Source organism: Opisthocomus hoazin, chromosome 17, assembly GCF_030867145.1.
Source record: "Opisthocomus hoazin isolate bOpiHoa1 chromosome 17, bOpiHoa1.hap1, whole genome shotgun sequence".
Taxonomy (NCBI): Eukaryota; Metazoa; Chordata; class Aves; order Opisthocomiformes; family Opisthocomidae; genus Opisthocomus; species Opisthocomus hoazin.
The window spans coordinates 478,522-504,651 of NC_134430.1; the positions used below are offsets into that span (position 1 = coordinate 478,522).

Sequence of the window (26,130 nt, forward strand, 5' to 3'; positions counted from 1 at the left end):
CCTCGCGGTGGCCGGGAGCTGGGTTCGCCGTGGCGGGGCCGCGCTGGCGGCTGTTCTCGCCCCCTCAGCTGGAGGAACGGGTTTTCCAAGCGCGTTTAACCTGCTGCTGGAGGATTAGTTATTGTCGCTGGGTGAGCAGAATAAAAATTAGTGTAAATGCTGATTTTTATGTTTTTAAAGGGCGTTCTGAGGTAAATCGCGGAAAGGGCCCCTGCGAGCAGGCCCGGTGCGGTGCCGGCAGCCCGGGCCCGATAGCATCCGCCAGCGCCCGGTTCCCACGGCTCCCGGTCGGTCGCGGAGCTTCGAGCCCCCGCGGGGGGCGCGCTCGTGCAGCCGCCGGCGCCGCGCGGGGGGGCGGGGCGGCGCGCTCCGGGGCGGGGCGGGCGGCGGCGGCGCGAGCTGCGGCGATGTCTGCGGGCGGGCGGCCCCGCCGAGGTGAGCGCGGGGAGCGGGGCGGGGGGGTAAGGCGAAGCGCGCAGGTACGGCGGCGCAGGGCTGCCGGCCGCGCCTCGGCGGGCTCCGGGCGTCCCGGCGGGAGCGGCGGGGGCTGCGCGGCGAGCCCGGTGAGCCCGGTGTCCCGCCGCCCCGGCTGCCGCGGGGCTGCGCGCGGCCGGCCCCGCTGGACCCTCGCTGCGGGCGGCCGCCCCCGGGCCCCCCCGCGCCCCCCTGCCGCCCCCGGGCCCCGCCACCCCCGGCGCGGGGTCGCGGGGTGCGCTGCAGCGGCCCTGGAAGCGAGCGCGGGGTGCGGCGTCGGAGCGGGGCCGCTGCCGGCCGGTCCGGCCTGCCCGCTCCCCGCGGGCGGGTGCTGCGGGTTCCTCCGGTCCGTGTCTGTCTGCAGCAGTCGCGCGTTAAAAACGGACAGGGGAGGGCTGGGCTTTGTATCTCGGGTGACCGTGCAGCGCGGGTCGAGCCGAGGCGGGATCCCGGACCACCCCTCGTGTTTTAACTGGAACTGACTGGGAGAGACTTGGGCACATCGGCGTGGTGAGGAGGAAGGGCACGCTGGAAGAAACGCACCCCGGGCTCCTTTGCTGGGGCGTTTTTGTTGTATCTGGAGCACAGTAAGGCTCTGAATGGTGACTCCTTGGGAAGCAGCTCTTCTGTCAAATCCTGCCCTTGAGCTTTGACAAAGTTGCCTTTTCAAGGCTTCATTGTGTTTTTCTCCAGTCAGAGCAGTCTAGGGTTTTGTTTTTTTCTTTTCCCCTCTGTATAAGCAGAAGAAGATGCCCTCTGCCATCACTTCAGGTCGTCTGGAACGTAAATTGATATAGAATGAGGTTTTGTCTGCCATTTTTCCAGGAATAGCTATCACTCACTTTGTCCTTAAATGAACGTGCATACTGAGAGCAATTTTCATACTCAAATAAAGCACATTTAAACGCTGTCTAAATGCTACCATTTGCTAGTAAAGTCATATTAGTTCATTATGTATTCTGTGAATGAAGGCTGGCTAATGAATGAGGGCATCCATAAAGGGATTTAAATATGGTTTAAATGTGCTTTACCTTGTATCATTTATGTTCACAATTTCGGTTAAAGCCCCCACCTACAGTCCGTGCAGTCACAGTCACGACTGCAGTGTTGCGTCGTTTGGAACAGTGAGAAGAACAACCTGACTTCCCCGCAGCCTGGAGTGGTGTGGTCCCGCAGGGGCTGTTGCTCACACTTTCACGAAGGGAAGAGCAGACTGGCTAGGACTGACACAACTAATGACAAGGCTAATTGAATTCTCGCTTTTGAGCACTAAGTGTGAATCTTACTTTATCCAGAAGGTATGATACATTTTCCTGCTGCAGAACAGTACTATAATGTCACTGCACGTTTTTGACATGAACATCTTTGTTGCTGGTTAAATCTCTTTTAACTGCAAACCCTGTCTGATTCGGGCCATACATATTCTGCTGTTCTGTAATCTCTGCACATAGCTCGCTATTTCTGTGCCCAGTGCTGCAGTTATTGAACAGGGTCATTAAGTTGCTAAAATATTCCACTTCAGATTGCTAACATACAGATCTCTCTTGCTAGAGCAATCTGTATCTAAACATAAATTTATCTGGAGGAAACAGCCCTCTTCCACAGCTAGTCTCTTTCTTAGTAGAATCCTACCTAAAACTGATTTCCACTAATGAGGTTAGAATGCAGAAGTGGGATATACGACTGTGATCTTTGGATTGTGTAGCAGCCGTGTCAGCAGCACTGAGCAGGTGCGCGAGTCTTGCCGTTGTGGCACCAACGCCTTCTGCGTGCTGGCAAGTGGCATTGACCTTTATGGGTAATAAAGCCTGAGCTTCTGCTCCTTTCTGGCTACCGAAGTAACAGTTGTCCGTTAAAGTGAAAGTCCAGGTTGGTTCTTGTCACTGGCAAGATAGATTGTATGGTCTTTATGGGGGGAACTTGCAGAGGCTCAAGCAGCATTGATTAAGCACTTAATGCCTAGGGAGAAAATGTATGGCTTTGTGGCAGCTCACTGGGACCACACTTCGCTTCGCATCTCTGAACTGCGTACGCTCCTGCTCGATTCTATGTGACTTTGGCTGTGTGATCTGTAATGAGCTTTGAGTCACGTGCTCTGCTGCAGCCGGCCTCTGGTAAATCCTCTTACACAGTCTTTATTCTCAGTGGGGTCTTTGGCAGAAGAGGTTTTTCCAAGCTGAGAACATGGCCACTTCTTGTCAGCTCGTTTATATTCTGAGTGCTTAGGTAAAGTACTTCAAATTCTGTTTTGTGCTCTTGTCCTGGAGAACATACTATGACAGCAATAACACTTGAATTTTTCTGTATTGTGCTTACTGAAGGAGAAGCTCAGCTGAAGGACTAGAACCTTATAATCTTAAGTACAATTCCTATATCGTCATTAGATTTGTGTGCTAAGTAGCACAATCTGGAGATTGCTGTTTGTGCATCTTAAACGTGGAAACCCCCATGGAGAATCCTCTTTTTTAACTGTTATTGTGGCACTTGTAGGAGCAGAATGTTGTAACTGAAAGAAAATGCTGAGAGACTGGTCAGTTGTTGCTGACGGAGTGTGATGTGTTCAGTGTCACACCTGTATTCAGTTACATTTGCGTGGTAGCTGCCCTGGGACTTTTTTAGGAACGTGCAGTTTGCATTGAGGCTCTCGTTTCTGCTGCGGTACAGTGGGTTCGTGTGGTGACTCTCTACCGGGCTGCTTCGAGGGGGGAGGCACTTGTGCTTTGCAATGTATTTGCAGATAGGTACAAGCCCTCTAAATGGCAGTGTGGGGTTTTGTTGGTTTGTTGTGGTTTTTTTTTTTTCTTCCTTTCTTTGTACTTCCTGTTTTGCTTCAGAAAGGAGAAACCTGTTATTAACACACTTTTTTTGGATTTCCAAGGTAAAGCCCTGGATTTTGTACTGCTAAGTCCTGGTTCCGCTTAGCTGTCAGGAGAGCCAACAGCAACGTGCTCCAGCGACAGAGCTGCTGTGTGCTGCTGCTGTCCGTGGCCACGCGGCATGCTTGTGTCAGTTCTTCCTCTGGAGCGGAAGCTGCATCGTCACAGATCAGTTCTGTCAAAATAAGCTAAATCTATCAGATAACTGAAAGAGAGACTTCAGGGCACTTTGTTTCTCCACACAAATCTAAATTATATTCTGCTCACAAATTTTAGCCAGTGTTTGCGTGAGTGTGTTGATAAATTAAAGAACACTTTGTGTTTAATGTGAAACGTTTTGTTTTTTTCCAGAAGTGGTTGGCTCTCAAGGTGTCAAACAGAATGGAAAAAAGCTTGCAGTTAGTCAGAACTGGAGCCACAACAGCACCGATAAAAGCACTCCCAGGTGTGGTAGCTCCCTTCCTTCTTGTGCAGGTTTGGTGAAGCAGTTGAAGGCAGCGTTATGCACATCCTTTGTGGAAGGTCTAGTGAGGAGCAGAAGCGATGGCAATGTTTCTTTGCTGGTTTAGCTATGCCTCTTCTCTACAGAGGAACTCTCTGTAGTGGCAGTAAATATGTATAGCACCAAAGTTCTGGCTGCTGCTGGGTGATCCTGTATGGATGGAAGGAACTGTGGTGGGCAAATTGTTGATGCTGTGATGTCTAGAGGAATAAAAAGAACATGCAGAGAGCTTTGTGTCTGGGCTTCCTGGTTTTCAGCTGGGAAACGGGTGGGGAAGTTGGTCTCTGGTGCCAGCGTGTGAGGTCTGTGCACACACTGGTGTTCGAGCAATCTTGTGGCTGCATCATCTAGTCCCATCTGCCAGCAACTGTCTTGGTTGCAGTCCCCAGAGGTGGTGGGATCTGTAACAGAAGTTGGCAGCTTTTTGAGAAGAGAATCTGCAGATTCTAGTTAGGAGAGAAAAATGTTCAGCATAAGCATGCTGTCAAAACTTTAGTGGGAGGTTCAGCACTGTTTCTCAGAGAAAGTCCTGCTAGTCCCCTGTTCGGGTGTATTTTTGCTGTTTAGTGGGACAGGACCTGCTAGTGTTGTTTATTTTGAATTCAGAGAACTTTGGCCTAGGGCCAGCATGTCTCATAGATACATTCTTAAGATGTTACAGTTTCATTTTCCAGTTCCCAGGACTTTGGGGACCCTGCTGCATATCCTTCAAAATCTGCGTGCTGTCCTTGGCACTGGTGTGCAGGTAGTTGAACTTAAATTCATGCCATCCACTTGCTTGTGGGAACTCCCAAGCTGTGGCATCATTAGTGTTGCAGAAGGAGTTTGCAGAGCCATGAGATACTAAGTAAAACCACCTCTACTCCACCCACTCTTTCCTGCCTTCTTTCTAGGCAGAGCTGGGAGTTTTCCACCAGAAGGCTTTTTAAACAGTTTTTCATTCTGCTGCTGAGGTCAGAAGGGCTGAGCAGGGGCAGCAGGAGGTGAGATTTGCATCTCCTCGCTCCAGTCAGCAGGAAATGTGTACAGGTTTTGTATCAACATCCAGGTGTGCGTAAGGCCTGCTCTGAATCAACAGGCTGCACCAGGTTGGTGAGAACTGTTTCTTATTTCAGCTAGTTAAACTGGTTTTATCTAGAGATCTGAATCGTTCTAAGAAACGCTCATTTCGGTTCTTGTTTGCTTATCCCAAACATTGATTATCTTTCATGAAACTGACTGATAAATGCATATCAAGTCCTTGGTGGCAGAAATAGCTGGTTTGGGTGGGTGTATATCCTGGGTTTCACCATGCAGTTTGGCTTTTGTTTGCAGGCAAAACAAACTCAATCCTGAAGTGACAACTGAAATGGTGCGGTCCTCCAGCGTAATGGTTTCAAACAAGGGTTCCGTCTTATCCGAGCCAAAGTTTGGACTAAGAGATACTATTGTTAAATCTCAGCTTGTACAAATGGAGGATTCCTACACACACATCCAGAGGTTCAGGTAACGATCATTCCTGAGAATAACTTATTTGGGGGGGAGTAAGTTAGCATAAGTTTTCAAAATGAATCACGTTTGTTATTTCATGTAGTACCCCTGCAAATAGGATCCATGCTTTCCAGACAGCTTGCTTTCCTCGTGTGGGCATTAGCAGAGAAGAATTTCATTCATGTCTCTGTGAAGGCTTGCCTCATGGTTCTTGCTGAGAAAGTGACCTTTCTGAGATTGCTTTTTCCTGTGCTTGTTTCAGACTGTGCCCCTCTGCCCTTCTCTCTTACTGCTTCTGTTCACTACTTATTCATGTAGTTGTTCCATTATGCTCATAAAAGCTTGGGTGAAACATATAAGGGTGTAGTACATAATTAGAACAAAAAAATTTACTGTGGTTAAAATCCTTTCATGCATGTCATTCATGAATTTATTTCAACTGCTACTGCACAGTTCTAGTCTTCTTTCTTTAATGCTGTATGTAAAAACATCTGTCCTTCTGTAAAACATGTCTGTAAAGATGCTACTGTACTTAAATGATTTTAGTGATTTTAGCTTTGTCATATTTTCCTAATTCCTCCCTGGAAACATATTACTCCTAAATATATGTAGTATTAAGTACATGGGTTAGTAACAGTGGTATTTCCATCAGCTCTACAATTTGCAGCTGTGGGATTTAGTTAATGTCTTTGCAGATTTTTTGTTGGGACATATAATGTGAACGGTCAGTCACCCAGAGAAAGCCTCCAGCCTTGGCTGAGGTGCGATGCTGAGCCTCCAGACATTTACTGTGTGGGGTGAGTGTCTCTTTCTGGCGTGTCCTTCCAAACCTTGACTGTCGGTTGCTTGCTTGTGACTCCGTAGCGTGGAGATGTTCCCCCAAGACACTGCAGCTGAGGAATGTTTGTGTTGCCTTACTCCACTGCTCAGCTTTAGAGTGTGTTTGCACAGCCTGAAAGGGCTGTTATTCTGGTAGTGTTTGGACTCTCTGGCACTGCAGTTTTACAAAATCTGTAATGCCATTCAGTTTAATACTGATAGCAATTTAGCTTAACATACCTCTAAAATCAGCATCACTGAATTTGAGTTTTCAGTTATAAATTCAATGGGTATAAATTGATTTAGCTCTTTCCCAGAGGAAAGATCTGGAGAGTTATAAACAAGTGCATGTATCCATGGGTTCCTTCCTCTAACACAGTTTCCAGGAGCTTGATCTGAGTAAAGAAGCCTTCTTTTTCAATGACACACCGAAGGAAGAAGAATGGTTTAAAGCTGTAACTGATAGTCTGCACCCAGATGCCAAATACGCAAAGGTAAATGTGGCTTTTGGGGAGGTTTGAGTGTAGAATCATTTTCCACTTGGGCCTCTTTTCCCTCTGCTTTTTCTTGTTCTCAGTTGCTGTGTCTTCCAGCGACTCATTGTCTGCAGGCTTTTGCTCAGTCAGAAGTGCTCTGAAGATGAAGTAGGTAGTGTTGCGGTGCGGGGTGCCGAGGCAGGGGACAGGACAGGAGAGCAGAGCTAGGCGTCCACACGTGAAGGAAGCTCCTGCTATCTTGGGGGAAGAGAATAGGAAGTATCTGAGGTTCTTCCATGTCTGTCTCCACAATGCACGGTGGAATGAGTTGTGAAGGTATATTGGCAGTATACTGCTTATGTTTTGGCTCCTGTTCCTTAGGTCTGCTTTGTCTCTTATCACTGTTGTTGAAGGGAAGCTCCTTCTGTGGGCTGTGTAGGTTTTGTTTTGGGCTTCAGCTTCATTTACTGGGATGTTGGTGCCTAGTTCCTTCCTGTGCTGTGCTGCTGGAGTGCCCGTGTATTGTGAGCTCAGCGGGTCCACTGGATGAGCCTGGAACTCTCTTTTTCTTCATCTGTATTTTGATGACCCATGTTCTGGACTGGCGGGTGATGTGCATTCTTTCATCAGACCTCTCCCATTCTAGTATTTAATGGAACAGGATCTGTTTTTCAGGTGAAACTTGTGCGGCTCGTGGGAATCATGCTTCTGTTATATGTGAAAGCAGACCTTGCTTTGAACATCTCCGAGGTGGAAATTGAGACTGTGGGAACTGGAATCATGGGGAGGATGGTAAGAACGGCAACTGTGCAGGAGAAGGGGTGAGATTTAGAAGAGCCCTGGAGAGCCCCTCTCCTTAGATGCAGTGGTCATTCCTTCAGCTAAGGGAGACAGCTGCCGTTAGAAGTACATAGTCCTGTCCCTGTGCCAGCTCAGGGCGTTGCTAGAGGGAGTTGGCACGTGCTCACAAAGGCTCAAAGGGCTCGAGGGAGAATCCTCTCCGAAGGCTTTTTTTTCTGATTGCATGTGCTGGGCTGTCTGGAGCCTTGCTCTTGTGTGATTTTGATGCTGGCCATGATTTTGCCCAAAGCATAAAGACAAGGAAACATAAGCAGAAGAAACGTGTCTATGCAGATTAGTTTTCCTGAAGAGGACTTCCTGGCGTCTTGCCATTCTACACCATTGGAATGAAGTCTGTGCCTTTTGATTGTAGGTTCTGTGAACATTGCCTGCTGTAGGTGACCCTGCTTCAGCAGGGGGTTGGACTAGATGACCCACAGAGGTCCCTTCCAACCCCTACCATTCTGTGATTCTGTGATTGCCTCTATAACTTGTCAAAGGTATTTTTGATCAGCTAAGCCATGTGCTTCCTCCTCCGTTTACAATTTTTTTTATGGTTTATGCTGAAAGATCCAGTTTGTTGCTAAATAGGTTTCAGGACTTGCTGAAGTAACTGAAGCTTACTGATTTTAATTTCCTTTGGTGTAAACTAATTCCTGAATTACAAACTGAGTTCCATGTGCTTGCTTGCTGTGTTCAGTTGCTGTGTGCAACCCTCACATGCGTTGCTGTCTTGAATTCATGAAGCAGTTATCACTAACTGGTGTTTTAGCCTTTTCCTTCTTCTGGAATTAAATGGTCTGCCACGATGTCTTCTGGCTTCTCCACTGCTAGTAACGCATTTGTGGATCCATCTGTTGGCGTAGAAGCTTCTGACCAATGTCTTTGTCTTTGTCTTTCAGGGTAACAAAGGTGGTGTTGCCATAAGGTTTAAATTCCATAACACTAGCGTGTGCATTGTGAATTCTCACCTTGCAGCTCACACGGAGGAATATGAGCGGAGGAACCAGGACTTCAAAGACATCTGCTCTCGGATGCAATTCTGCCAGTTGGATCCAAATTTGCCTCCTCTCACTATTGGCAAACATGAGTATGCTTCTCATCTGACTGTGTGAATCGCTACATGTGGCAAGGAAGAACCGTATGAACGTACTGGCGTGTGAGGTTCTCTCAGCAGGGATGTGAGAAGCAGTGCCTGGTGATCTAATTGTCAGCCTGGAAGGGCCAGAAATGTTTTACCATAACCCTGGTTTTGAGAGTGGTCACTTATACAGTTCTGACAAGTCACTTGCCTTCTTATCTCTTCCAGACCTTGGTTTATTTTCAAGCGTGAAGTGGGAATGGGGCAATAACATGCATCAGTTTCCCCAGTGGGTCGTGGGGGTTAGTCAGTGTGGAATGTTAAAAGCCCCACTTATTAAGAGGTAGTGACAAACATGCAGAACAGGAATTAAAATCAGTAAAAGGTAGAAAATGTAGCTTCCCTTTCAAGTTTTCACTCTTACTTGTTCTCTCCGATGGAGAAGCAGACACAGCATCCACCTGATCGTGTGGAGGTTGGAAGAGCTCGTGCTTGCGTTAGACGGTTGAAGGCATGGCTGCAGAGCTGTGCTTCCAGCTCACGGCCCGCTTGCGTTCTGGACGTTTTTAGGCCTCTGTGCAGACTTCTGGTGTACGTTCTCTTTCAGTGTGATCTTATGGTTGGGTGACCTCAACTATCGTCTGGAGGAGCTGGATGTGGCAAAAGTGAAGCAGCTTGTAGATGAGCAAGCATTTCTAGAGCTTTGCCAGTATGACCAGGTACTGATGTCTCGCCTGCCTGCAGGTGGTGCTGAGGGTGCTACTTAGAAACGGCACACGCGCTCCGTAGCCTGCTCGGTGCTGAACATCTCCCTCTTAGCTCATAAGGGAATTGTGCTTGAGCTTATTTAAAATGAAATTTTTTGTCTTTTTTTGTTTCATAGCTAAAGAGGCAAATGAATGCAAATGCAGTCTTTGAAGGCTTTACAGAGGGAGAGATTTCTTTCCAGCCAACATACAAATATGATGCTGGCTGTGATGACTGGGACACAAGGTACGGTGATTGCCTCATATGTGATGCCTCCAGTGGCTGATGTTATCATTGAAGGAAGTAAAAACAAAGCTAAAAGAATTGCAGATCTAATGGCTATGAACAGCAACAGTTCTGAGATTATTGCTGTTCCTCTCCCTTGGCTCCAAAGTGTATCTTCAGTTTACATCTCTTTATGTTGCTTTTCTTCCACTGCTATTTGTCAGATATTCCTAATCTTTTTTTCCTGGGAGTAATCCGTTGGGTTTCCTCTTACTTAGAGGTTTACAAAATTAAGGACTCAGTGTCATTCTTCCCCCCCCCCCCCCCCCCCCCATGAAATTTTTAGGATATTTTATTTGCTGCTATCTGCTATACTGACTCAGGTCAGACCAGCTAGGGTACAAAATGGTGTATTTGTGCTGTCTGTAGCTTAGTGCATTTGCCAAAAGACTGCAAGAACCATTGTTCCTGTAATGCACTACACAGAGTAGCTGACCTGTTCTTAGTAAACTGGGAACATTGGCTTCAAGTGTGGGAATGAAATTTTTGCAGCAGTCAGTGAAAAAAAATAAAATGTGAACTTTAAATGTAGAGTCTGAGTTCTTATTTTTCATGGTTCTTATGGTCAAAAGTATGTCTGAGTATTGCTTTGTATGTTAATTGTATCAAAAGAACAAAACCAGTAATTGCATCTTTGAAGAAGTACAAAGTAAAGCATGATATAGAGATACCTAAGAGTAGAAAAGCAAATTTTTTATAACTACTCAAGGAAACTCTGCAAAATACAATTTCCATAGACAACTAGCTTCAGGCCGTGCCAGGAAAACAGAGTCTCTGGGAGAGGAGTATTCTGCCTTGCATCGTTCCTCCAGCTGAACTGTGCCTGGAAACTGTCATTTTTGTCTCTGTTTTAGTGAGAAGTGTCGTGTTCCAGCATGGTGTGATCGGATACTCTGGAAAGGGCAGAACATTGCTCAGCTGAGCTATCGCAGCCATATGGCTTTGAAGATCAGCGATCATAAGCCAGTCAGCTCTGTGTTTGATATTGGGGTAAGTACGTCAGTGCTGAAGGAAATAATTCTGCTGACCTCGTCCTCTGTGTGGGGAGAGGGGGAAGGAGGAGGGAGGTTCTCCTACTGACTTCCCTCTCCTGCTTTTATGGCACTGGCAGAGAACAATGGCTTAAAGGTGGGCTAGATAAGATACTGAGATAGGATTGTTCATAGTAAGCTAGGGCTGTGTTAAGTGATGCTTCAGTTAAGCAAAATAATGCATGAATATCTGTAGGTGTTTTTTCAGAAGTTCCCTTTTGCCTTTTTTTCTCATTTTCCTAATAGTTTTCACAGAAACTTGTAGTGCAGGAATGCTACATCATTGACAACACAGTAGTGTGTCGTCAAACCAATTTTTTTGGGGAACCACGCTGACGGGGTGACTCTCTTGCTAGTTACGGCAAGGTCCTTTGCCGTTGGATCCTGAAGAGTCCTAGAGCATTAGTGGTCCAAGTGGCTCTGTTCATTACATGTGTTGTATACGCTAGTGTGCTGCTAAAATCAAATTGCTTCGTTTCCAGCTGTGTTGCAGCTCTCCTGCAGAGGCACAGTAGATGCCAGTTGGTGCAGTGTGTGTCCTTTTCAGGTGAAGGTTGTGAACGAGGAGCTCTATCGAAAAGCCTTTGAGGAAATAGTCCGCTCCCTGGATAAGCTGGAGAACGCCAATATTCCCTCGGTGACCCTCTCCCAGAGAGAGGTAGGGTATGTGTTCATGTGCTGTGATTCACTGGAGAAACTGAGCAACCCTAGACCCCAGATGTGTATTCCAGCCGTAGAAGGACATCACATGGATTCTGTACCCTGGGGCCTGGTTCCAAAGAAGTAGAATATTTTGACTTCTAACTGTTCTCTGTTTACAAGCCCTAGAAATATTTGTTTCTGTTTAGATGCAGGTAAATTCCATTCACAGTACCAGGCTGAAAAGTAGGGCGTGTAACTCCCCGAGGTGGGGAGAGAGAGAGTGAAAGGGTAGTTTGTGGCCTTTGCTCTGACTTGTTCTTTGAAACACAAAATGTGAAGTCTGAAGGATTTGGAGGAGGTCACAAAACTGATGCTTGCTTTGTGTATTGGGGACTGAAAAAGATAAGCAAATGAGACATTTGAGGCTACAGCTGTCTTCTTCTCAAGTTTCACTGAGGTCATTTGAGGGGAGTATTTGTTTTAAAGGGCCCACTGATGCAAATGGCTTTAGCATACAGAGTAAGCAACTGTAATCCTACGTAATCCTGGAAGAGATGGGACGCGGGAGCAAGAGGGTTAATCTGGGTATCTTGGTGCTTAATGATTAAACTACAGGACAGGAATTGCTGCTGGTGCTTGGCAAGGTGGAACTGGCTGATGGTCCTGACTCACATTTGTTTCTAGTTCCATTTTGAGGATGTTAAATACATGCAGCTGCAGGTAGAGAAGTTTACAATCCGCAATGGACAAGTGCCCTGCCAGTTTGAATTCATCAGCAAACCAGATGAGGAAACCTACTGCAAGGAGTGGCTGACTGCTAATCCCAGTAAGGGCTTTCTGCTATCAGGTGAGTGCCCCGTTGTTCAGCTCATGTTAATGAGCTGATGTTGTCATCTTCTGGCTTAGTTCTCTGCTATTTTGAGAATGCTATGCTTCTTTGCAGGCTTACAGGTTTAATACCTTTTTTAACTGAGTATGGTTTTTTTTATCATCTTCTGGCAGATGCTGAGATCACAATTGAGTTGGAGGTGTTTGTTAATAAATCAACAGCTACACACTTGAACTCTGGAGAGGAAAAACTTGAAGATATCTTGGTCTTGCATCTTAACAGAGGGAAGGATTATTTTCTGTCTGTAACAGGAAACTACTTGCCAAGTTGCTTTGGGTCTCCCATTCATACGCTGTGTTACATGAGGGAACCGATTCAGGACATGTCAGCAGAATCCATTCGGAAACTTGTGAGTTAAAGACAAGATTCCCTTCTGAACCCGCAAGAACCATTAAAACTAGATGTTAAGTCCTGTTTATTGCTGAAGAGCCTTCTTCCACTTCCCTGGTCCTTAGTCTGAGAATGCTGATACAGCTGGTGCTCTCCCGTGCACCACCTACATACCTTGTGTTAATTCTTCATGTGGATGAACCAACCCGTTTCATATAGAGAGCACTGAAAATAACATCCCATTTGCTCTGCCTGCGCATTTAGAAAAGGTGTGCTCCTTCTAAACGTAGACCTTTTCCCTGGAGCCTTTGGCTTTCTCCACACGGAATGGAGATGTGTGTGTATATGTGAGGCACGATGCAACTTTTCCAAAGAGCTGAGCGTATGTGAAGCGTGTTTACCAGAGCAGCTTCCTTCTGTCTGGACTTTTGATATCAAGCTGCCTGTTGTACTAGTCTTGCACGAAGACTGGTGACTGAAGCTGCACAGTTTCCTAAGAAGTCTTCTCAGGTATAAGCTCTGTGAAGCATTTTTGCAGAGTTGAAGAACTTGGCTAGCTACCTCCTTTTTTTTTTTCCTCCCCCCACCTCCCTCTCTCAGACCCTGATGCCACTAGAAATGAGTGATGACACTCTTCAAGCTGAAAAACCTCTGGACATTCCAAAAGAGCTGTGGATGATGGTGGATCACCTATACCGCAGTGCTTCCCAGCAGGTTGGCAGTGTTTGTACTGGAAACACAAAATAATTTGTTTGTGTTGGGTTTAGTTTAGAAGAAGATACTGGTAATGGCAACCATTGCTATCTGTGGATGTTTGGCCAATGGTAAAGAGAAATAAAGGGCACCTGTGATAAGTGATCCTGGTGTCCCAGGTTGCACTGTTTTGTGATGGTGACCTTGTCTGTGTGGGGCATGCATCAGCAGCTGTCCTTGTGCACTGTGCTCTACTGCAATGCCACAGCCTTACTAGAGCTGCTCTTGGATTTGTGCTTGTAACTACCAATTTGGAGAGATTTTTCCAGCCAGATTATAACAACATTGTTCTGTTTATCCACATAACTTGTTTTCATTGAGACTGACTAATGGTGGTCTTTGCAGGAGGACCTGTTTCAGCAGCCAGGCCTCAGACCAGAGTTTGAGCAAATCCGAGATTGTTTGGACAAAGGAATGCATGATACCCTCCGTATCCTTAGACTGATGTCTGGTAAGGCTCACTATGCCTTAGTGATCAAAGCTGAAAAAGATTTTATCAGTCTTCTGTGCCCTGCCATGTTTTTTCAATTACTGTCTCTGATCTCGGGGTAGCAGATCTGCAGTTCCTCACTACTCCTTGTAATCAGTACCAATGCCTCAGCTAACTCCTTGCGATGTTGATGAGTTTACACAAGGGTCTGAGTGCCAGTGGAAACAGCTTGCGATGTGGACTCAAGTGATTTAACTCAAAGCTGTGAACAATAGGAGGACTTCTTGGAGACCTAGGCAAAAGTTAATATTTCAGCAGAAGTATGACCAAAATAGATCACGCTGTGCATGCCTCTTCCTTAACCATCTTTGGATCAGTTGGCAGCAACCACTCGGTAGCAGAAGCCCTGCTGCTCTTCCTGGAAAGCCTGCCGGAGCCTGTCATCTGCTACAGGTTCTACAGCAGCTGTTTGGAGAGTGCCAGCAACTACCCACTGAGCAGCCAGGTATCGCCGGCGTCGCTGTCAGGCCATTTCTGTAGTTCTGGAGGGAGGGGAGGCAAACTGTTTTATGCCAGACCAGTAACAGGTTTTTGCTCTCAGAAACTTACTCATCTGGTAATAGGAAGGATCTAGAACTGGTGCTTCTTGGTTATTAAGAGCTGTTAGTATTTACAGACAGGGTGATGCTGGTAGAAGATAAAGTCCCTAAGCCATTGCCATGTCTTCAATATAAATGTTGTGGTTTTTTTCCCCTCTCCTCAGATTGTCTCTAACCTGCCAAGGTGCCATAAAAATGTATTTGAGTATCTAATGGCATTTCTACGAGAACTACTGAAAAATTCAGGGAAAAACCATTTGGATGTGAATATTCTTGGTAAGGCAAGCAAAATAACCATCCTTTTTGGACAGGCTTTGCAGTTTGTATAGCAAAACACATTTCTCCAAAGTGAGTGCGGTCATGGCTTCTACTGTCTTGAAGCATTTAATAGTGAGCGAACAGTCCATGGGAAAAACGTCGTTGCAGTAGCCTGACAAAAGTTGTGAAGTGACTCAGAGATGCGTGAGTCACCAGCTTTGTCTTGCCCCATTCTGAAGCCAGGTTCTCTCTCACCTAGACTGCTTGGGGTTGGTGGAATTACCCTTGGTATCCTCCTGCTGACGGCTCTTTTTGTGTGTGTGTGTGTCACTTTTTTTTTTCTTTTTCTAAATGCAGCAAGTATATTTGGTGGCTTGTTACTTCGACCTCCTCCTGGACATCCTACCCCTGACATAACTGAAAAGAGGAAAGCTCAACAGTTTATCCACCAGTTTCTCTTGAGAGAAGACAATTTACCATGAATTTCAGATGCAGCCAATCTGATTTTTAGGTATCAAATTATTGTATATTTTTTGTACAGTATACTGGCTTTTTTTTGATATGACTATTTTATACAATCTATGGCTTTTGAAGGCACAGATCAGGCATCTTGAATCAGGTGTCGCTGTTTAAGCTGTAAAGTGTAGCAAATTTCTAAATAAGCTGTATGTAGACAGGCAAAAATATAAAAGCTGGTATTTGCACTGTATTTTATTTAACTTGTATTAAAACTCAGAATTTTTAAGTCCTTGTTATTTAAATAAAAAGATCCTGGTGCATTTTTCCAGCCTCTCTGCCCACTTTCGATGTTGGCTGGGTTTAACTCACGTTGTAGAAAGCTTGGTGCAGCCCTGTTCCGTGGTTCCCGTTCTGCTCCCCTGCCTGTGCAACCGGGAGCAGCGCGGGTGGCGAGCGATGGAGGCCGGGGACGGGTCTGCGAGAAAAGCGGTTGGTCAGAGTCCTGCGCGGGCGGGTGCGTCTGGTGCTGCCCCCAGGGGAAGGGCGCGGGGGGAGGCGGCGCGGCCGCGAGGAGCCCCGGGCTCTGCCGCTGCCCAGGGCGGCGCGGGGTGCCCGTCGCTGGCTGCCGCCTGCCGCGCGCGGGGTGCCCGGGGCTGAGGTAACACCGGGGTATCCGCGCCGCGCTCTGAGCCGGCGCTAACCCGGGCGGGGGCCGCTCTCCTCTCCCTCCCCTCCGCCGCCTCGCTCCGTCCCGATGCTCTGAGGCCACCGAACGCCGGCCCTGCTGCGCGTGCGCCGTCTGCTCCGCGGCGCGGGCTGCCAGGCTGGGCCGCGGCCTTTGCGTCCCGAGCCGGGGCCTGCTGCTCTGGCACCGCTGCCCCCGTTTCCTTCCCCTTCTGGCGCCGGCAGCGCTCCCTCCCGTGCCCGGGGCCGGTCTCGCTCGGCGCTGGCACCGCGGCCGCTCGGGGCGGAAGGGGTCCGGGGGGGAGAGGGGAGGTGGGGGGGGGGGGTCCGCGGCGGCGGCGGCGAGTGCGCAGGCGCAGCCCCGCCCCCGCCGGACAGCGCCGTCCCGTGAGGCCCCGCGGCGGGCGCGGCGCTCCCGTCGGGCCGTGCGCGGCCGGAAGCGGAAGTGAGTGTGCTGGTAATCATGGTGCCGCTGGGGCGGGGAAGGAGGTGCCGCCGCGGCCGGGAGCTGGGTGAGCGCGGCGGGGCCGCGCCGCTGGGCCCGGGGGCGGCTCGGGGCGGGGCGGGAGGGAGGGGCCGCGCGCGGGGAGGGGGCGGCTTCCCCGGCCCGGCCCGGCCCGGCCCGGCCCGGCCCCTCCCGATCCTTCCCCCAGCGCCCCCGCCCCGGGTCTGGGCGGGCGGCCGGGGCCGCGGGGCAGCTGCCGGCGGAGCGGGGCCCGGGCCGCGCCGCTGACCCCTGCCGCCGTCCGTCTGTTGCAGATGAGTCGCCGCGGTGCGAGCGCACGGCATCGCTCTGAGCGGCGGTGAGCCATGGGGGAGAACAGCCCTGAGGGCGCCGCTGCCTGCTATGAAGCGGAGGAGGACGATCTGGCCCAGGATGACAATATGATGAGGTTTGCTGACAAGAACGGGCTGGTTTCTTCATCGTCCGGGACGGTCTACGACAGGACAACTGTGCTCATAGAGCAGGACCACAGCGTGCTGGAAGATGATGAGGATGAAGGACAGTGTGGTGATCACTTGCCTTTTTTACCTGAGGGTCACGAAGAAGGATTTCATTTAATAGCAGATCATGAAGGAATGTCCCAGGGTTACGTGCAACATATTATTTCCCCAGATCAGATTCATCTAACAATAAATCCTGGTTCAACTCCTATGCCAAGGAATATCGAAGGAGCGACGCTCACTTTGCAGTCTGAATGCCCAGAAACCAAGCTTAAAGAAGTGAGTAGCTACATGTCGTTCTGAATTTTATGTTTATTGTGAGTCCTTTTCACCTGGTGACCTTAAATGCATTGAAAAAATGTTTCTGTAAAGCTGTTTGCTGGGAGGCAGACAGAAGTTTCCCTTCTTCTTGAAGGTCACCATATAGTGGAGTGCATTACACTGCATTAAATCTCCTGTTACTTTTAGTGATAGTAATGCTTTGTGCTAGTAGGCATGGCTGTTTCCAGCAGTCGCTTAGTGGGTCAGCAGCAAAGCTGTGAGTGTTGTGAGTTTTCACTTTCATACCCTGCTGCGTTCTCATGAAGCAGCCAGGAAGCACTTTCTGACATGTGGTAGCGAACCAGGTAGCAGGGGAATCTAGTCCTGAAAATGCATTTCTGTTAGTAGCGTGCGTGGTTTTAGTTGTCTTTTATTTTTCTTTTGGTTGGGCAATTATTTCCTGAGTTCAGAGATAACTAAAAAGAACATGAACTTCGTTATACTGTGGTTGACCGCATTCTTGAGAAAAGCGTGTCCAAGTTACAGGTTGAATTCTAGACTGTTGGTGGCAGGTGAAGTATGACACGATGCCAAACTTAAACTTACTTGTAGCATTACTGTGTCACTCACAGGGACACTGTGTGAAGGAAGTAAGGAAAGCTTTAAATGACCATCTGTTATATTTTGAAAGCTTAAGCCAGTTTACATGTTTAAAATGACGATTACTTTTAATTCTGTTTCTCTAGTGAATTCTACCTGCCTGCAAAGTGACGCAAAGTAGTTGTACAGACTGAGTTGGGATTCTTGCTTTTTAGGTGCAAAAGTGATGCAAAGTTGACCAAAATATCAACACAGTGACAACTTTGTGCTCCCTTTTTGGCCCTTCTGAGTTAAATAAGGGATGGTCTGTACAGTGTCTGTGCTAGTAGCAGTGGCAGGAGTATCAACTGCTTGTGTAACTGATATTCAGTGTAAGAGAGAGTTGCAGAAACGAACCTTTGCTGAGAAAGGGAGCTGGGTTTGAATGCTCTGAATAATTTAGATTAGCAGGGAATCTTCATTATTGCTTGCTCAGCAGTGAGGAAATGGGGCTGTCGGGGGTCAGTGCTGCAATTGTGGAGCTTCTGGACTGAGGTTTGTTCAATAAGCCTTTTCAGGTCCAAGGAACTCCTTTTGCTCAGTTATTATTTGTATTAGCAGCTTCTGCATCCTACCGTTTTAGCTGCCAAAATATTTAGATTTTGTATGTCAGTCATATTGCTGCTTTCTTTTTGTGGGATAATAAGCTTGCAATCTGCAGAGAACAGTATGTACTAGGTACACAGGTGTGGATGACTGCACAAGCAATTAAACTGATTTTATTTTGTCACCCCTGCTTTTTTAAAAAAGGCTTGTAAGACCTGGAATTTCCTAATGGAATCCTTTATCTGAATTTATCTTCCATCTCTTGAATTAACTTTCTGGGGTGGGGACGAGTTACACTGAGTGCAGTGGAAATAAGCCCTAAGCATATGTGACACGCTTCCATCTTGTAAAAGCCCTTTTTGTCCTGCTGTTTCAAACGCTTGATGAGCTGTCTGGAGATAGGGAGGGGAAGGCTCTAAAACCCCTGAACACTTGGCTTGTCTCTAAAAGTCAGCAGCCCAGTTCTTTGATACTTCTAAAACATCTGTAGCAGTTCTAATGCTAAAGATAACATCTTAAATTTTCGGGTCAGCCTTAGACATTTATGAAGCAAAAGAGGGTTTTACACTTCATTTAATTACCTTTAATTTTTTTTTGTTATATTATACTTCTCTCGCTACAATTCTGTTTGTAAGAATAAATGTGGTGATAGTCTGCTATTTCAAATTCAGTATGTTTTTTGTTCAGTGATGATACAGAAAAATTAGCAATTTAAGGGGAATCTTGTAAACTCAAGATGAGTTAAACAGAGCAGTTTAAGTACACTTTGGCACAGTGTCAGGCTTTTGCCAGTCTTGTTAATTATTGGACAGTTAGTTCCTACTTCTAAAGTAAATGCTTAATTAAGACTCTTCTGGCTTCCCTCTGCTGCATCTCCTTGGGATAGGCAGCACAGCCCTTTGCAGAAAGCATGTGTGGTGCAGCCACAGCCTTTGTCTTCAAAGCACCTTGTTTCTGTGTGCCCTGTATTGTAGCCATCTGTGGTTTTTCCTGTTGCTGCCGTGTTTCTTTTTTGTTGTTGCTTGTGTGTGGTCATGGTCTTGACTACTTGCTGCTATAACTTCAAGTCTTTCATGGTCAGTATCTACACAATTTTATGTGTACAATCAGTGCTTATTTGATGTGCTAATGTTCCTAATGTGAAAAGAGAATTACATGTTTTGCTGCTTTACAGAAAGTTTTATTTTGCTTGGAACGTGGTAGTAGTATTGCTTCTGTCTGCAGTACCCTTCTCAGAATGATTTGTGAAATAAAGATTTGCTCTTTGAGCAAAGGGGGAGCACTGCAAGGCCTTTGTCATAGTTCAGGCTGTTAAACTGAAAGTGTTACTGCCATCTTCCTTTAAATATGTGCATTGGCAGCTAGGAACCAAATCCTTAATCTGTAATTAATAATCTCCTTTTCTCTGACTTTCTAGACCTAAATGTAAACACCTAGAAAGTTTAACAGACTCCTCACTTGATTTTCAGGTAGTTCATGCCTGTGTCAAGTCCCTTGTGTATTCCAGAAGTACTGTGGAGAATGTCCTGTAATGCAGTATGTAAAATGTTAATTTCCAGCTGCCTTAAAACTCTAACAGGGAACATTTACTTCAGTAGTGATACAGAAATTGTACTGAATCTGATGATCCCTGGTGAAGGTGGTGTACCCCTTCCCGTCTAATAAAATGTGCTTTCTGTCCTTGTGTCTGTGGTTTATCGGCCTGTGCTCTTATGTTTTGGCTGACTCGACACAACCAAACTTTTTAATTGTTGTAACTGTATTGTAATGCTTGGATATTTATTGATAACTTTTACCTGATTTAAACTATAAATTAAGGGCAAGTTGCTTTACAGTGGAATTACTGCTTCCTTCTCTGTACTGTGCTTCTAATAATGTTAAATGACTAGATAAAAAAGTGAAGACATCCAGAACCTGTTCCTCTTCAAGTTACTGTTGGTCCTATCATCTAGATTGTTTTTTCAACTTAAACAGTTTACATTTTTGGTCTTTCCTCTTTTTACTGTCTTGTACAAAATCAAGGGAGAATCAGATGCAGACATTAACAGCTCATTTTGGTGTAGTGTACCATTTTTGTTGCTTTAGCACACATGTATTTCTGGACTAGCGAATCTGTAGGAAGTCAAATGCTTTATAGTGAATCTTGGATCACAGGAGGAGAAGGATTTAGCAAGAATTTGCTCCGTATTGTGAATTTCTTGGTAGGCTATCAAGTCATGAGTCTAAACATGATATTTCCCTACATGTTCTCATATGAATTCATCACATTGCCTGTACTTATGGCAGCCTAGGTAACTAGTGTCTGTAGAAAAAAAGAGAAAACAGTTCATCTTAAATGAAATTTAGTATTGCAAGAAATTGAATGAATATGTCTCAACTAGCACTTTTTAAAAAATTATTTAAAGCTGTTACAGTAAAGTGTGGAGTAGGTCCTCTTCCCCGTCCCCTTTATAAAAACAAAAAAAAAGCCACAAACAAATCCGCAGTCTCCCTTGTTAGATGGGAGTGTGGTGAGAATTGGAAGAAGGGGCTCTTCAACATGGCAAGATATTTTGAAAAAGGAAAAGTTTTGGGGTTTTGACAGTAGGGCTCCTGAACTGTAGTTTTTGATATGACCCTTAGTATGGGTAATTTTCTCTCAGTCTTACTGGGACAAAATGCTTTTTTATACTGTTCTTTTGCCATACTCTGTAATTTCTTTCGGTTGTCTTTTCCTCCCCTACTGTATTTTATGATAGCTAAATGCTTTTCATGGTAGTTGCAGTTCTGTGGGATAATGTGGCTTCTCATCTGTCATGTGAAGTTGGTCAAGCATGGAGAACTAGTTGCTGGGTGTGTAATTGTCTGTTGAAGTCTGCATTTGAGAGTAAAATTTCTACCTGGATTAACAGAGTAGTGAGATAAGTGTTGATAATAGCTTGTACAACTCATCTCCATTTAGCAATACGCTGTGAATGTCAACTCTGTCTAAGAGGCAGGAGCTGAGTTCAGCACTAGCTAAAATGAAAACTACTGCTGGTTATTTCATAGTTGTCTTATGTCTTTCTGCCTTTATAGTTATGATATTTCTGTGCTCTGTGTATGGATATCTTGTATGTCTGACCTGCTTTAATATTCTCCAAATACTAAGGTTTTATCAAAAGAAGGTGATGGTAAATGCCAGCCTCTTGTTTCGGTATCAGCAAGACACTATGGATTGAGACTACACGAGAGATTGTTCAGCTTCTGTATACTCAGATTTTATAAAGCTTTTGGAAAGTGGTCCTACTGGCAATTATGTTCCCTACAAAATAGGTTAGAAGTAACTGAGAGACTATTTAGCTCTCTTTCCTTATGGAGAACCACCTAAACCCCGAATTATACCTGGTGTGAGTCTGTGCCAGGGGACTGTATGACCACGGTGTTTCCAGGAAAGCTGTTGGGATGATGTGTTTAGTTATACGGCAATCCCTGCCCTTATTGAAGAGCTGATTTCCCAGGCTACCCTAAGTCTAGAAGTGATGTTCTGGACAGGCAGAGCCTGATTGTTACCACCCTGAAATGCGTGTCTCAGTGCTTCAGACCCTCCTTCTGTAGGTACTGTTATGAAGGACTCAAACCTGTGTGTAGAGAGGAGAGGGGAGTGAAAGTGTGCAATGAAGTGTCCTTTGGGTGCCTCAGTTCTCAGGTACTTGGTGTAGGATCTAGTAGGCACGCTCTTCAGAGGAAATGATGAGCACATGTGGCTCGAACTGACACCGTTAAGGGCTGTTACTTCGAGTATTTGAGAAATAGAACCTGCAGGTGTGTACCTGCCTTTGGCCCTTATAGCACTGATACAGTCTTCAACAGTACCAAGGACTGTTAGTGTAATAAATAATGTGTTCCAGATCCCCTCGACTGTCCTTATTCTTGTGCCATTGTAGTACATGAATGGGAGACAGTTTTTGGACCAAACACAAATGTGTTTGAGAGCCATTTGCAGATCTCATAGTGGTTTTACTGAGGGCCCGTTGTTTCATTTGTGTGATATTACACAAAGCATTAATCAAATTAGTTATTTTATGGAAGGATTTAGAAATATTCAGTTATTAATTAAGTACACCAAGAACGTACTTAACACATTACCTAAATTTCTGTTATTCTGAGAGGAAAATGACTTCATATAAAGTGATTTTACACTTACCCTGATGATAGATCAAGGCATCCTGTGTTATTCTGTTCTCAGCTTCCAAGCCGTGGTAGTAAAGAACTGTGATTATGAAGTACTCTTTTCTGATGGGTGTATATAAAGAAGAAAAGAACAGTTGTTGGGTCATGAGATGGGTAGAAACCCGTAAGTGTTACCCATAGGTTATGTGTAGGTTCATCTGGTTCTCCTGGTATCAACCCACAATTCGGTATCTGTTTTTCTGAAGCAGTAATACTCGGCACTATGAGACAGGTGCTTTGTGCCTTGGAAAAGAGGAAAACTGTTGGATTATGTCCTGCTGTATTATCTTCCTGACTTTTTGTTAGAATACTAAATCTGCAAGTTCCTGCGCCTCTATTGCGAGTTTACATTGCCTTTCTAAACCTTTCCAAATCAGCATTTTTTGGACTACTCTTCTGCTTCTTGTCTGTCAACCATCAAGTTCTCTCTTGGGTTCTCTAATCACTTTGAGATGTTAAGGTTTCTCAACTGCAACAGTCAAATGAAAGCCGTCAGTCTGATAATTAATGTTCAAGATAAATTTATTCAAGCATATCGGATGGCTTATTCCTTCCGTTTCGTAAGAGAGAATGAGATTTAATTAAGCATTATGACTTGCACAGTGGAAGCTTCTACGTGGTCTCTTTCTGCCTGTTGCAGAAGCTGGGAAGGCTGCCGAATCTAGTTTGGTGTGAAATTGTTTCCTGGTGATCTAGATAGCTGGCTGAGAGATCTGTAACACTTGCCTTTGGATGTAAAGCACCTTGTTTGATTCATTACAGTTCAGGCAGTGACTGTTTCAGTAAACACAGAAGAGAAGAACAAAGCACAGTGAAGGCTGCTTTTGAGATGAAATGAAGTAATAAATGGACTGGTGGTTAGACCATACGAGGTGGTGAAAACCATAGTTCTCATTCAAGGTGTTAATAGGAATTCAGCAAACAGGGCAGTGCTTTTGAGGGTCAGGTTGTGAAAGTACATTTTCCCTTGTCTTCCTCCTCCACAAATAAGCAGCTCTGCTAGAAAGACCTGAGTGAAATGCAGGTGCTACATAGGGGAATAGTGGATTGGTTTGATAGCCTCTTAGTGTCCTTTCCAACTATTTTCGGATTTTTAGCTAGAAATAATTCGAATTATGTTTCTCCTTTTTCCCCCTTTCTAGTAGGTTCTTCTGTAAGGTCAAGCCTGCTTTCCAATGTGTGCCACTCCTTCCTCACATAGTGCAGCAGAAATATTAAGTTATCTGATAATTAAACAGCAATATATTTTTGCCTTTGGAGTCAAAATCTATTCCATTGCCTTTGATGTTTAACTGCAGTTCTACCCTGTATAGATTCCAGAAATGCTTAAAAATTGTTAAGTATGCAGCATTTTGTCTCTTAGGTTAAGAGATACCAGTGCACCTTTGAGGGCTGTCCGCGCACCTACAGCACTGCCGGAAACCTGCGCACTCACCAAAAGACACATCGTGGGGAATACACTTTTGTCTGCAATCAGGAAGGCTGTGGCAAGGCCTTCCTTACCTCCTACAGCCTGAAAATCCATGTTCGAGTGCACACTAAGGAAAAGCCGTTTGAATGTGATGTGCAGGGCTGTGAAAAGGCGTTCAATACACTGTACAGGTAGGAAGTCCCTCCCTGTTTCTCTTGTAGATGTGGCTGTTGCTGTTTTGCAAGTTGCATCTACTTTTTGTTTGTGTCTGAATACAGTTGTTACGCTTCTTCCAGGTACAGATATAAATATAACCCCCCCAAAATATGAAGATGCTACACCAAGAGTAGAATGACAGAACCTATGATGACATACTTAGCTTATTTATATTACAGTAGTATTGGAGATGGTGCACAGACACAAGGATTTCTCAGATTTGCTTGAGGGCTTTGGAATTGATGCCAGTTACTTTCATAAGCTGGTTACCTTCAATTCGGAATACGTTAAGCATTTGATCCTGTCCTGCATATTTGAATGAATGGCTTGCTTGCCTCGGGTAGGGACTGTCTCGTTCTGCAGGTCATAAGAGGTATTTTTTTGGCATGCTTTTTAGGTTGAAGGCACATCAGAGGCTTCACACAGGGAAAACGTTTAACTGTGAATCAGAAGGCTGCAGTAAATACTTCACAACGCACAGTGACCTGAGGAAGCACATTCGAACACACACAGGAGAAAAGCCATTTCGGTAAGTTGCTGGATGACAATTTTTACTTCTGTGGGACTTAAGTAATGGGCCACCTCTGCCAAAAGGCAGCTATTACTGTGCTGAATTAAAAGCTGTTCTCATGAGAAAAAAGTGAAGGCGGCTAGCATATGTTTGTTCTAGAGCTCCCTCAGTTGTCTGTGAAAGTGGGTGAAATGACTGTCTTCAAAGACAAGAATAGTCAAGCTGGTTTTTTAAGCATAAATGTATGCCACGATGAGCGTGTTTTTCAAACACAATGCTGCTTTTCTGCTGGGATGCTATGTTCACTCCATGAAGGGGGTGCCCCCAAAATGCCGACTTCATGCTTGAATTTTCAAGTCCTATTCAGAGCCCTGCTATAGTCTGTGCAGCATGCATGGCAGCTGTTGGGAGATACCTGATTACTAGCACAGATTAGCATTAGGCCTGCTTTTTAGAGTCCTGGAGCTATTTGCAAAGTGTGATCAAAGGCTGTAACTAAGCAAATAAGCCTGATGCTAACTCTTCTGTGATGCCTCATTCAGGTGTGAGCATGACGGTTGTGGAAAGGCTTTTGCTGCAAGCCACCACCTTAAAACACATGTTAGGACACATACTGGTAAGTCCCAAGGGTTTGTTTTTTCTCTTAATTGAGCTTATTCAGTTTATGCTAACTTTCAGAATCCTAATTTGTACTTATATATAATATCTGGGTGACACCAAGCTGAATGATGTGGCTGATATGTTAGAGGGAAGGAATACCATCCTGAGGGACCTTCACAGGCTGGAGGAGCCCATGTGAACCTCATGAAGTTTAACCAAGGCCAAGTGCAAACTGCTACACCTGGGTCAGGGCCATCCCCAATATTCCATTTATGCTTGACAGATCTTGAATTTCATGAGTGTGTTTCACAAATGTATCGGTAATGATGCGTATAAATTAAATGTTGTGTTCTTGTGTCAGTTCACGTGGTAAAATGGAAGCTTTTATCTGCAAGACTCCCAAGGATGCTGAATGCGTGAATTGGCATTACACAGTCTTGTTTGTATAAAATATTATCACTCTGCTATGTGCTTTAAAAGCACGTGTTTCATACAGTGTTTGTACGTTTATTATATGTGTTTTGCCCTGTCTATAGGGGAAAAACCCTTCTTCTGTCCCAGTGATGGCTGCGAGAAGACTTTTAGTACACAGTACAGTCTCAAGAGTCACATGAAAGGTCATGAGAAAGGACATTCCTATAACGCACTTCCCAATAACAATGTATCTGAGGTTAGTAGCACTTCTTCCTAGTGCTGCTGTGTTAGATGGAGGAAAAACTGTACTTGGGGAAGGAAATTGTTTGGTCTGTAGCCTGTTCTAATGGTGTAACATTTAAGGCTGGGATTTTCAAAGGGATTTGTAACTACTCGGTGCCCTGTCTCCCATGAAGAAGCCCACGGTGGCCTCTTTTTTGAACCAAGAATTCAATTTCAATTCTGAAACTGCTGATGTTCAGGTGGCAGCGTTGGGTTTATTCTCATATACTGTGTTTACAGTGTGCTGATAATAAACAGTGGGATCAATATTTCTGAAACTTCTAGCGTGATATTTGGTTATGAAGTTTTATTTAGAAAAATTTTTGTCTATTCATTTTGATCACATTAAAATTAACACTTGGGCTACTGCTGCTTTGATGAGTATGCCGAGTACAGACACAAGTATATAGGCAATTGTGTATATTATCATGCTTTCCCTGCAGATTCTTATGTTTTAGTCAATACCATC

At 45.4% G+C, this 26,130-nt stretch overlaps 2 protein-coding genes and 1 long non-coding RNA gene across 10 annotated transcripts in view; 2 read left to right on the forward strand and 1 right to left on the reverse strand.

Annotated features, from left to right (window-relative positions):
* Positions 1-15,265, forward strand: INPP5B (inositol polyphosphate-5-phosphatase B). Of its 5 annotated transcripts, none has more exons than XM_075437800.1 (18): positions 1-131; positions 3,702-3,795; positions 5,167-5,337; positions 6,018-6,119; positions 6,521-6,635; positions 7,293-7,409; positions 8,360-8,547; positions 9,146-9,257; positions 9,422-9,531; positions 10,425-10,560; positions 11,149-11,259; positions 11,928-12,090; positions 12,246-12,481; positions 13,063-13,176; positions 13,561-13,645; positions 14,023-14,150; positions 14,409-14,520; positions 14,860-15,265. In XM_075437800.1, exons 3-18 carry the CDS (start codon positions 5,201-5,203, stop codon positions 14,982-14,984), a joined length of 2,091 nt encoding a protein of 696 aa, XP_075293915.1. In that variant the 5' UTR covers positions 1-131; positions 3,702-3,795; positions 5,167-5,200; the 3' UTR covers positions 14,985-15,265. The 5 variants fall into 5 exon arrangements, with proteins under 5 accessions (XP_075293915.1, XP_075293916.1, XP_075293917.1 ...); XM_075437798.1 differs by lacking the exon at positions 1-131 and adding an exon at positions 387-435; XM_075437801.1 differs by lacking the exon at positions 3,702-3,795.
* LOC142363406 (uncharacterized) lies at positions 15,198-15,957 on the reverse strand. The gene is made up of 2 exons (XR_012765735.1): positions 15,663-15,957; positions 15,198-15,436 (listed from the first exon to the last, which is right to left on the reverse strand). It is a non-coding gene; the product is annotated as an uncharacterized LOC142363406 (long non-coding RNA).
* Positions 15,573-26,130, forward strand: part of MTF1 (metal regulatory transcription factor 1) — a 21,509-nt gene continuing 10,951 nt past the window's right edge. For 2 of the 4 annotated variants that reach the window (XM_075437807.1, XM_075437803.1), the window contains exons 1-6: positions 16,087-16,157; positions 16,405-16,869; positions 23,591-23,829; positions 24,252-24,383; positions 24,908-24,981; positions 25,502-25,635. In XM_075437807.1, the coding sequence (XP_075293922.1) occupies positions 16,456-16,869; positions 23,591-23,829; positions 24,252-24,383; positions 24,908-24,981; positions 25,502-25,635 (993 nt within the window). In that variant the 5' untranslated portion in view covers positions 16,087-16,157; positions 16,405-16,455. Of the gene's footprint in view, positions 15,620-16,041; positions 16,158-16,404; positions 16,870-23,590; positions 23,830-24,251; positions 24,384-24,907; positions 24,982-25,501; positions 25,636-26,130 lie in introns of those variants that run through there. The other 2 variants (XM_075437804.1, XM_075437805.1) reach the window with 2 other exon arrangements.